The sequence below is a fragment of the Hippocampus bargibanti genome, linkage group LG03, assembly GCF_051943395.1.
Source record: "Hippocampus bargibanti isolate YZ-2025 linkage group LG03, ASM5194339v1, whole genome shotgun sequence".
Taxonomy (NCBI): domain Eukaryota; kingdom Metazoa; phylum Chordata; class Actinopteri; order Syngnathiformes; family Syngnathidae; genus Hippocampus; species Hippocampus bargibanti.
This window is the reverse complement of record NC_142736.1, coordinates 27,030,396-27,042,627: the sequence shown is the minus strand read 5'-3', so window position 1 is coordinate 27,042,627 and position 12,232 is coordinate 27,030,396. Positions and strand designations below refer to the sequence as shown.

At 43.6% G+C, this 12,232-nt stretch overlaps 1 protein-coding gene across 1 annotated transcript; it reads right to left on the bottom strand.

Annotated features, from left to right (window-relative positions):
• Positions 1–6,433: 6,433 nt before the first annotated feature.
• Positions 6,434–10,813, bottom strand: ddias (DNA damage induced apoptosis suppressor). The gene is made up of 5 exons (XM_088992880.1): positions 10,264–10,813; positions 9,547–9,708; positions 9,211–9,319; positions 8,817–9,121; positions 6,434–7,888 (listed from the first exon to the last, which is right to left on the bottom strand). The coding sequence occupies exons 1-5, from the start codon at positions 10,383–10,385 to the stop codon at positions 6,799–6,801; spliced, it is 1,788 nt and encodes a 595-aa protein (XP_088849006.1). The 5' UTR covers positions 10,386–10,813; the 3' UTR covers positions 6,434–6,798.
• Between the last annotated feature and the right edge of the window lie 1,419 nt (positions 10,814–12,232).

Here is a 12,232-nt window from a genome sequence, read left to right as displayed (position 1 = left end):
TACTTCCGCAATCGGTAGGGTGGCACGTGACTCACCGAGCCAATTATATGCCTGTTTGGACAACAAAACGACACAGATATTAAGTATCGCTTAGAGTTGATACGTTTCCAACGAAGTACTAGTTACGTGAGAAGTCAAGTCAAAGTTGACTGTCTTGTACACTTTCCACCAGCGCTTACAGATGACTCGCTTGTTTTTTTTGAAGGACACTAGTATCTGTACTTGCCAGTTGCCACCTTCGACTAGGAGCTGTTTTCCACACCTTCTTTTCCTTTTGGCTTTTCCCTTCAGGAGTCGCCACAGCGAATCAGTGTCCTCCATCTTCAGAGGTTTGATTCGCATGTTTGTTTTGGCCAAACTTTTATGTCGGATGCCCTTTCTTACACAACCCTCTGTATTTATCCGGGCTTGGGACCAGCACAAGAAGACACTGGCTTATGTCCCCTTGTGGCTACAGAACAAGCAACTCTATGAACTTAATAAAGATGCTCAGAAAAAGGCTCCCAAACACAAAATGGTCATCGGCACAGCAACATTCAAAAAAGCAAAACTATACTCACCATAAAATCGACAATATGAAATATAAAATGATAAAAACAACGCTAACATTTATAAACTGTCCAGTACACAGTTTGGTATATATCACAGGTACATGTGTACAGTAATAAAAATCGATAATACGAAATATAAAATGATAAAAATTACACTAAAAGTTATAAAATTTACAAATGAACTGTAAACAGTTAGGTATACAATAGTATTCAAAAGAAAATGTTGCTTAAAAACAACAGGTTGACATTGTATACTGTCCTATCCTGTCGTGAAACGTCACATCGGCCATTTTGATTGGATTTCGACTTACGACCGTTTAATTTACGACCGTTTTGTCGGAACGGAACCCGGTCGTAACTCGGATGTTACCTGTATAAGAAAATGCGGGAAAAGTGAAGCATTCTGAATCCTTTCTACACATCAATCACTGTTATCTCTTTTTTATGCTACAAACACCTTGCAATTGAAGAGAGGCGTGTAGACTCACTGGAAATGTTGGACCTCGTGGTTTTCTGTTTTTTTTGTCTTCTTCCTATCCACACTGCTCTTGCTTGCGGTGCAAAGTGTCTATCCCACCTTCTATCTTATCCATATTGTATTTTGTGTTGTGTCATATTAAGTATGTTTTTTTGTTCTTTTGACATCAAGATGGCGTCACGAGAATGGCTGCCTTTCCAGCAGCTCTTGTATTTTGTTTTTCTACTTTCTTTCCTTTCATAACTTTGCTGCTGTGAAATGTAAATTTCTCCACTGCGAGACTAATGAAGACTAATGCAATCAATCCAATCTAATATCCAAATACAAATGCTATGTTTTATCATAATTACAAACCACATTTCCAATGAAGCTGAGACGTTGTGTTCAGCATTCTTTCCGATTCTTGCCTAATGCGGTGATATCCTTTTGACGTTTATGGTGGTTTTTGATGTAGTTCCACCCAAGGCACCGAAGTTCGCAGATATTCAATGCTGTTTATTTTACATAGTTATTTCTCTAGATTCTCCGCTTTTTTATATTATGGACATGAAATAAAACCCATAAATCCCTTGCAATGATACATTGTTGAACAGTCCTTAAACTCGAGTGTTTTCTCATGTAATTGTTCATAAACAGGTGAGTCCACACCCCATACAGAACAAAAAGTGCAATGTGTATTTAAATAACGGCACCGCCCTGTCCAGAGTTAGCATGTTCATACATGTCAAGACTTACGATTTGGTCGGGATATTCACGATTTTGACCACAATACTCTTTATAAAGCAACTTTTGACGCAATATAGACAGCTCATTTGTAAAATGAAACTAACTAAAATGTAAAAAACAAAATACAATAAACAATGAAATAATTTTTGTGTTTTATTTACTTCTAATTTACACCTTTGTAACACTCACATTATTTCAACACACACCACAGAGTCACAAGTAGGAAAATCTCCTGATTTATGATTTCTGAAACATAATGCATGTTAACCTGTGTGATGTTTCAAACTGTACTTGACAGTAATCATCTCCATTTAAAACACTAAGATTCCATACATTTATTTAGTCTCTTCTGTTAAATTACAATCAAACAGGATGTGAAACCCACTGAAAAGAAACAACTGTGGGACAGTTTTAAAAGTAGAGGCAACATTAATAACATAATTCTCTCTTGCACTCACACACACAGACACTCCAATAGCAGTTATTTCCAAATGCTTTGTCGGACCTATAACGAGTGCATCTGGTACGCCCTACCTTTCTCAAACAAAAAACTGCCTAAATAAACCTCTCTAGAAGTTATCATATGTAAAAGTTTCATGCTGTTATATGCTTAGTCAACACTTGTGTCTCGAATACAAAATTGAAGCACAGACAACCTGGGGTCAATCAGGTCAACAGACACAGGTTGTTAAACTGTCATCTTTATCTACGAGAGCTGGCCTTGGACAGAATTTAGGACTAGGGAAGCTCCTTATTACAGGAAGAGGTCATTAGCCAGGTTACAAATTTATCAGTTCATGGAAAACACAATGTTTTATTGCTTACACCTGTTGGTGCTCAGAACGTTCCAGGGGTGTGGTATTATAATCAGGAAAACTATGATTTACTAATGTATCACTTTAATTTGCATGTACTCTCAATAAATAGCTTGGAAGAGGGCCACAGAATTCAGACGTATGTCATGGATGACTGCGTTTCCTGCCGGCAGTAGGGACAATCTTTCTGGTTCCGAGTCTCTGTCCACAGTGCCTGACTGTCATATCTCTGACACCCGGGTACGCGTGAGCCCTCCCAGGGTTACTGACAAAAACAATAAAAGTGGAAGTGGAAGTGGTCTCTCAACCACCCGTAGACTAACTAGACTAGGTTACACTCAGGACTTACCTAATGTGGCTTTCTAACCAACCCAGGATAGCAAGTAAGCAAACTTAGATGTCTAGGGGATTTCGTAAGATGGCGCCCCCCTGTGTGGCTGCCTCCACAGCAGCTCTTTCCCTTTCTTGTCTACTTTTTCACTTCTTTACTTTTCCGTTTTTGTTTTGCCTGATCTCGCTCCATAAACCTACGGAGAGGAGATGGGCATCTTTTCTTTTGCTCATCGCCGTTATTTTTTACTTTTTCATCGCTCCTGTGAACGGGGAATCCACGCGCACGCGGAATCCCATTGTTTACAGTCGAGACCAGCTACTAGCGTGGCGGGCTAATAGCGGACTAGCGGCCGCCGCACCAGACATCCCCGATGAATTGAAGAGGAGGAAACGAGGATGTCGGGCCGGGAAAGATCGCCGCAAAAGAACGAGGAAATACCGACACGTTCTCCCGTCCGTCATCATGGGGAACGTGAGATCGCTCCCAAATAAAATGGACGAGCTGGCGGCGCTAACGCGACATCAGAGGGAGTACCGGGAAGCCAGCTTGCTACTCGTCACGGAGACATGGCTTTCGGCAATCACTCCGGACGCCCACGCAGAGTTGGAGGGCTTCCAACTCGTACGAGCGGACAGAAATGAAGGCAGCGGTAAGCAGAAAGGAGGGGGGATTGCTGTATTTGTGAATGACAAATGGTGCAATCCTGGGCACATCACGGTGAAGGAAAAACTTTGCACTCGGGACATCGAGCTGCTAGCCGTTAGCCTTCGGCCGCATTACCTGCCACGGGAATTCTCACATGTCATAGCCGTGACGACGTACATTCCCCCTACGGCAAATGGCGGCGCTGCCTCCGATGCCCTCATATCTGTTGTAAACAAGCTGCAAACCCAGTCCCCCAACGCCTTGTTTATCATCTCAGGGGACTTCAATCACATTTCCCTGAAATTCTCCCTCCCAACATTCACACAGTATGTAACTTGTGCCACCAGAGACAATAACATATTGGACCTATTTTATTCAAACGCCAAGGATGCATACAAACCCTCCCCCCTCCCCCTCTCGGAAGAGCAGACCACAATATGGTTTATCTCCAGCCTGTGTACAAACCCCTTGTCCAGAGGCAACCAGCTGTGACCCGCACGATCAAAAGATGGTCCACAGAAGCTGAAGAAGCTCTGCGGGACTGTTTTGATTCAACCAGGTGGGAGGTCTTTACTGAGATTCATGGGGAAGACATTGACTCACTCACCAACACCATCACAGACTACATTAACTTTTGTGAACAAAACACCGTACCCACCAGGACTGTGCGGTGTTTTGCCAACAACAAACCATGGATTAATCCCGACATAAAAGTCCTCCTGAAGGAGAAGAAAAGGGCTTTTGTCTCGGGCAACAGAGAGGAACTGAAGGCCGTGCAGATCCAACTGAGGAGGAAGATCAGAGAGGGGAAGAAGGCCTACAGGATGAAAATGGAGGAGCAGCTGCAAGCCAGCAATGTCGCTGGTGTCTGGAAGGGCCTGAAAAACATCTCAGGCCACAAAAGCCCAGTGACATTGAACGAAAAAGACAAGGACTGGGCAGATGAAATCAACCGCTTTTTCAATCGGTTTGACAAGACGCCAGCCGCCCCCGGCCCACCGTCAACTTCACCTGTAGCTGCACCTGCACCAACTCTCACTGTGGCCTTACCCTCCCTGCCCCCTCTCACGACCAGCTTTCCACAACCAACATCTGCCCTCCCAACCGTTGCCACACCCTCAGCCGCCACTCTGCCTCCTGGTTCCTGCCTGTCTGTCACAACTGCGCAGGTGAGGAACCAACTGAGGAGGATGCAGGTGAGGAAGGCAGCAGGTCCGGATGACATCAGTTCCCGACTCCTCAAGACCTGCTCCGACCAGCTGTGTGACATTGTCCAGCACTTGTTCAACCTGAGCCTGAAGCTGGGCAGAGTTCCACAGCTGTGGAAAACGTCATGCCTGGTCCCAGTGCCCAAGATTGCCAACCCCAAAGAGCTCAACAGCTACAGACCGGTGGCGCTGACGTCTCACCTGATGAAGACGCTGGAGAGACTCGTCCTCGCCCACCTGCGACCGCTGGCAAGCTCATCGCTGGACCCGCTGCAGTTTGCCTACCAGCCCAGCATCGGTGTGGAGGATGCCATCATCTACCTCCTCCATACGGCGTTGCTGCACCTGGAGAATGCTGGGAGCACGGTGAGGATCACATTCTTCGATTTCTCCAGTGCCTTCAACACCATCCAGCCCAGTCTACTGGGGGACAAGCTGCAGCATGCCGGAGTCGACCATCACCTCACATCCTGGATTACAGACTACCTCACAAACAGGCCACAGTACGTGAGGGTAAAGAACTGTGAGTCGGACAGGCTTCTCTGCAGCACCGGAGCGCCGCAGGGAACAGTCCTGGCTCCATTCCTCTTCACCCTCTACACCTCGGACTTCAACTACAACACCCCAACCTGCCACCTTCAGAAGTTCTCTGACGACTCAGCTATTGTCGGCCTCATTACAGAGGGAGACGATAGGGAGTACAGGGGACTGACAAAGGACTTTGTGGACTGGTGCCAGCAGAATCACCTCCAGATCAACACTGGCAAAACCAAGGAGCTGGTGGTGGATTTCTGCAGGAAACAATCGTCACCTGCACCATTGAACATCCAGGGTTCGGACATTGAGAGGGTGACCTCCTACAAGTACCTGGGTGTTACTCTCAACAATAAACTGGACTGGACAACAAACACGGATGCCCTAATCAAAAAGGGACAGAGTCGCCTCTTCCTCCTCAGGAAACTGAGGTCTTTTGGTGTTCAGGGGTCACTCCTAAAGACTTTCTATGACTCTGTGGTGGCATCAGCCATCCACTATGGCATTGTCTGCTGGTCAGGCAGCATCACCACCCGGGACAGAAAAAGACTGGAGCGCTTTGTCAAGCGGGCCAGTTCTGTCGTGGGCTGCTCGCTGGACTCTCTTGAGGAGGTGGGCAACAGACGGACGCTAGCTAAACTAAAAGCTATGACGGACAGCCCCTCCCACCCCCTCCTGCCCATCCTGACAGCTCTGGGTAGCTCCTTTAGCCAGAGACTATTACACCCGCGCTGCAAGAAGGAGAGGTACCGCCGCTCGTTCCTACCGACTGCTGTCAGGCTTCACAATTCCCAATGATCACATGTGAAAAAAAAAAAAAAAAAAAAAAAAAAAACTGGACATTTGTAAATATGGGTTGTTGCAATATATCTAAATGCATCTCTTGATTCTGCACTATGTACAGTCTTGTTTATAGAACGGTTTTTGCACATCTACATTTGCACAGTATACAGTTGACATTTTTATTTTGTTATGCTTAGAATATCTTGTTTTCTATCCTTTCACTCCCACCCCAACCCCATCCCTCTTCAATTGCTGCTGTGGACTGCAAATTTCCCCATTGCGGGACGAATAAATCAGAATCAGAATCAGAATCAGAATACCTTTATTCGTATTCTGATTCTGATTCTGATTCTGAACAAGAACAATCATTCAACCAGCTAACAATCCTGGACAAGCCCCCAATTTATGTTACGGCACAGCAAAGCCAATAACATAAAAGAGAGACCAGACACAAGTATGTTCTAGAAAAATAACAACTTTATTGACGCTGGTCAATCCAATGAACCACACGGCCAAAGATCTGGTCATGGGAGGCAGGTTAGAGAGTGTGAGCCTGAAGCAACCCCTTATGTAGGCTGCCCAGGATCCAGGTTTGTCTCATCAGCAATTCGAGGGCTCCATGTGGTCTCCAAAGAGAAGGAGGGGAGAACAGGAATGACTGAACTAGCCTCATCCCACATCACTGACCTCTAGAGGAGGGAGCAGTACGTAACAACACATGTTTTCAGATGGAGTCAGAGAACAGATCTCTGGACCAATCATATGTTTGGTCCTTAAACATGGAACTATTAACTGCCATCTCAATGATTGTGTGATCCAACTGCGTGTTTGCGTCACCTACTGCGTCATCAGAGTGCTTTGGTGGCGCTGGTTCTGACGGTGGATTTTCTGGAGAGCTACAATGTTCTATTTTGTGTTCAGCAGGAGTGGGCAGGACAATGACAAAGTTGTCCTTCGAGGGGATTTGAAGCGCATCACATTCACTTGCCAGTTTCCTGTTCAGGATTCCTCCCAGGATTGCAAGACTGTTTTTCCTGCATCGTCTTTTTGAAATGTTTTTATGTCTAGCGGACGACAAAGAATATGTGGAAGATGAGGAAGGACACATTCGAACAATGGGAGTAGATTGAGAGGATGGGATAAAGTCGAGATGTTGTGGATAATCGCAGTGGGTTGTCATGCCTCGAGAAGGTGTCTCAGTGGCTCTTTTGACACACTTTTGAGGTCTCGGAGTCTGTTTGTCTTCCTCGTGTGGATCCACTGAGCTTAAACCAAACAGGTCAAGGGAACAATTGTAGATTTCTTCATTGTCTTTGTTCAGAACAACAGTGTCCGCGACGTCCGATGAAATCAGTGAGTTTCTTCCTGGTGCCGTTGTGTTTTTGATACAAGTAGAAATCGATTCCTTTGGCAAGTTGTTGTCTTTCATCATATAAAAATGTTTGTCCCCGTCATTCAGAAACTCTGTCAGACTCTCTGAAAAAGGCAAATCATCCCAGATTAACGAACACGACACAGGTGAATCCTTCTGATGTCTGGAGGTCTGAGTCTCAGAGACCAGTGGATAATTCACACGTGAAGACTTGGCGGGTGTCGCACGATTCAAAATGGAGGAGTTGGCATCTTCGGCCGGCCAGCATCGAGAAAATGGTGGTGTGTCAAAAAAAGTGCTTTGATCTTTTCCAGTTGATTGGTTGTCATCGCATGTGCGGGGGTCTTCCTCTTGTTCTTCCTGCTCGGCGGATGAAGTAACAAGTCCCAGTGATTGTTGCCATGGCGGCGTGGGAGTGAAGCTGCCATCGTGGTGCTGCGAACTGCCAGGCAGAACAAACGTGATTGAAAGTGACACGTCCATTTGCGTGAGGCACCCGTGCTTATTTTATTGGATGCAAATCAACATCCGGAATGTCATTACGGACAGAAAGTCTACAGCTTGAGTGGTTGCCGCTGCTCACACACAGAAAAACTTTATCCTGTGACTGTAAAGTGACCTTGAGAGTTTTGAAAGGCACTTATAAATGAAATGGATTATTATTACTGCGTTGTCAACTGTAGAATAGCATATAATGAAGACTCATGAGATTGTGCCAGTGTACCTAATATTTTGGCCAGAGGAGATGCATTATGGGTAGGCAAAACAGATTTTAATCCAGCTCACTGAGAATTTATATTATAAAGATTGTAATATTTCATGTTTAAATACTGTATTCTAATATTGGTTAACTAAAATATAATTGGTCAATGATTTATTTTAATTGAGAAATGAAGTACAGGGTTGTGTTTTTCTTGCGGGGGGGGGGCCGATAAACCACTGGTCAGACCTTTGACAATGTTTTCCCTTCCACAAGGGGGCAGCATTTGCCTTTTGTCCATGTTAGCGCTTTCTTACAGCTTCAGTGTTATATACATCAATATGTATGTATTGTATTGCATTTTGTACAGCCGCCCCCATTTCAAGCTCATCTAACTCCAGACCCATATAATTTAGGAATTAACTATTTTTGTCTGATGAAAGATGAAATTCTAAGTTTTCTTACACTGCATAGAACGTTTATGTTGTCCTAAAAGTCAATATTCTGTCGGCCTGCAATTTGAGTGAAAATGACAATAACCCTGCCACTGGAGTGGATATTTTTTTTCACATCGTCTGGAAGTGAATAAGTTAATATTCTTAAAATAAACCCACCCACCCATACACACGCGCACACACACACAAACAGCACACACACAAAACTGCATTACCTTTGCGGAGCGTGGGACAAAAGACGGGACAGGGTGCTGTTATTGAAGCTCCCGATACCAGAATCTTGAGGAATCTGTAGTAACGGTGTTGTCAGGATTCCGCTGGACTTGTTTGGATCGAGAGACTCTCGCTGCCGCTTTTCTGCTTTCTGAAGGAGTCGATAGCACTTCAGGACAGAGTGGCCTTCAAGGCCTGCAACTCTAGGGAAAATCAGCTGGGTGGCAGTAAACTGTGCCATGTCCTTGTTATCAAAGGCATCCGGATTATGATCTTTTGACCATGGGCAACCTTTTGAATCTGTCACCTGCAGAGCACACAGAGCCCCGGGGTCACAATTGCCACATCCTTTAATTACATGACAGGCATTATTTTAATATAAGACTTGCAACACACCTTTATTCCAAATACAACATTTCTCCCAACTAAACAGTTCTCGGCGGCCCTCGCTAACACTTTGGATCTGGTTGATGCTTCAAATGGTCCATCCGACTTCTCCAATACCCTGACAGAGCACAAACAAATGCTAGACTGACCAATGGACTTGTATGGTAGTTGACACAGTTAAAACGATCCTTCAAACATTGTCTTTACAGATAAATGTTCACTAGGTTTACAGAAGTTGTTTATCACTTTGCTGTGAAATGTAAATTTCTCCATTGCGAGACTAATAAAGGCAAATCCAATCCAATCCAATACTCTTCGACCACAGCTTCAATGATGCCTTCTCACCTTTGCAATCGAGTTGCGGGAATGCCAAAGAATGGGTTCAGGCAGCTGCCAAACACTGTGACTCCAAATATACTGGTGTCCCTGGTCACCAATACTGAAAGACGATATCTGTATTCCAGATGATCTCTCACACAGCTGTAGGGACACCTGGAACAACTGGATCTTTGGCAGATTCACAAAAAATGGAGAAACATTAAGTCAGATACAAAACGGAGGGCATATTTGATCAACAAAGTAATTAGCTTATTAAATTGAGCGCAGGTGTCAAACCTAAACAAGGCAAAATATCATTCTGAGATGGTTTTAAAATGTGTTTTCTCCACAATTGGGGTGCGTTGAAGAAACCTGTATCATTGTTCAAAAACATTTGTTTGTCCAACTCTGCCATATGTACAGTGCAGCTCAGTTTGTAGCTCGAGACGACATCACGCATCATATGAACGAGAATATCAATGCAGTGAGTGTATGTAGCTGTGTGTGCGTATTTGGGTGGGATCACTATACAAATGCAAGTTCTAAAAGTATTTAAAAAGATCGTCAGATAAAGCCAAAGTAACAACAAATAACATTGTTTTGATAGAATGTATTAAATACTATGGTGATCTTAAAAGGAACTGTTCTTTTTAATAAAATGGCGTGATTTTACAAATCAGAATGACACTACTTCGAGGACTCACATCTTTCAAGAGCAATCATGTTTTGTTTTGATATTTGTACCTCGTCCTGTCGTGCGACTCCACGTCCATTCTGCAAAAGCAGTTTTTACAGCACGGATAAAACAGGCAGGAATCTTGTAGAGACAGCACGGTACAGTCAACTAAAGCTCGTTGAACAGACATTTTGAACCCAGCGGTTGAAGTTTACGACGGAGTGGAGGAGAGACTATCGGCTAGTAGCTCACATGCTAAGGTTTTAGGGCGAACTCCCGAAACATTATGCTTTTAGGCAAGTTCAGCTTCGCCGCGTAATACTTATAAAGCCGCAGCCACAACGGGAACAACAATAGAAAATAAACGTGGTTAAAACGAATATAATTTTAGAAATTTTTGACCAATCATTTTCGTTTTCTTTCACGTTCTACGCGCTTGCGGTTGCGGGAGGTGCCTGCTCTCGTTTGCCCCCTAACGGATTCCATCGGTGACGCACGAGTCCACTGTTAAAGAGATGTTGTCTGTGTAGTTTTGTAAATTACAATGTACACTTGTATGTTGATTTCTTTCTGTTGATGATTACAATGACCGACCAGCCTTTCACCCACTTTTTAATCTGCTTATCCTCACGAGAGTCATGGGTTTGCTGGAGTCTTCAGGCAGTAGACTGGGTACATCCCAGACTTGTCATGTCTTTTTTTAATATCATGGTCATCAGGGAGTGTATTATTATTATTATTATTATTATTATTATTATTGTGTGAGACTGAGTTGATTATGTTAATTTTGCCTCTACTGTACTTATAAAACTGTGGAATCATTACATCTCCAAAAATAATAGTTAAGCCAATTTGTAGAAACATAGTGCATGATAGAATATGAATAATTATTTTTATCTTCAGGTTTGGCTTCTTATGGCTGTATGACTTAACATAAGTCATTGTCATTATATTATGTTTGTTTCAATTGACAACATCACAGACAACACAGTGAAAAACACTGCTCTACATAATGGTGATCTTTTCCAAAACATGCCATTTTTTACATTTGAAGAGTTTGCTTATCAGGCTCAGCACTCCCTATCTCTCACTCTGTCATTCATGCTGCAGCTCTTGATCCTTTACTTTCGCGCGAGTGGCACCGCAAATGTAACATGACCCCAAAGGGTAGGCGATGTGATGTCACATATGCCCGACCCCAGTACCAATTAGCTAATGGTCTGTCCATCGGATCGGCCCCTGATACAATCTGACAATCATTGATGCACCCATTGTGTGTGAATTTGTCATAAAAGAAATACCGATAATAAGAAAAAAGTGCTCAAGGATGGACTAATCATTAGGCAAACACAGACCATTGCAAGTATATGAAACATACAAGTGGAGTATAAATGGAGTTATGCCATCAGATAATTTCTAATGATACCCACAGATATTTTTACAGTGATGTACTGTATTTTCTAATGAGTGTGTTTAAATGGAGCATGTGAAAATGAGTACCACTGCCTAAAAATGGTCCCTCGGGGAATAATTAAAAGGCATATAGTGTTATTTTCTTGCGGGGCTTTTTGAGTAAGTGAGTAAATGGAATTAACAGTATTCCAGCCTGATGGGCAAATGCGATGTAATGTGTATGATGACTATGCTTGAGTCAGTGCGTAAATCGGGAGAAGCAGGATGAAGATGTGATGCAAGATAAGACGTGAATGGCGGTGCTGCTCAAGTGCATTTAGTGATTTGTTTCTTCACACATAATGTTTAGATTATCACTAAAAGCACGTGCAAAGACTGAGAAGTATATAGTCGTAAATTGTGAAAATAGAGGACCAAACACTCGGAGGCCGGTAGCCGTGTTTAGGGGTAGGAAGCTAAGCCGCCTCGACCCTGATAATTTAATCACAGAAATTAGATTACACGTGGTATAAATTCGGACAGATTAGAATTTTTGCCCAGAGACTAGTCAAGTTTACTGAAGCAGGTAATCACTCCTCCACTGTTACTGCCCCCTGACACAACCATATCTATCTAACCGTGACA

Coding starts and splice junctions, on each gene's coding strand:
- ddias (XM_088992880.1), bottom strand. CDS start 10,385: ATGTCTGTTCAACGAGCTTTAGTTGACTGTACCGTGCTGTCTCTACAA. Junction 9,709..10,263: donor GAGTCGCACGACAGGACGAG/GTACAAATATCA, acceptor AATCTGCCAAAG/ATCCAGTTGTTCCAGGTGTC. Junction 7,889..8,816: donor TTGTCCCACGCTCCGCAAAG/GTAATGCAGTTT, acceptor TCTGCCTGGCAG/TTCGCAGCACCACGATGGCA.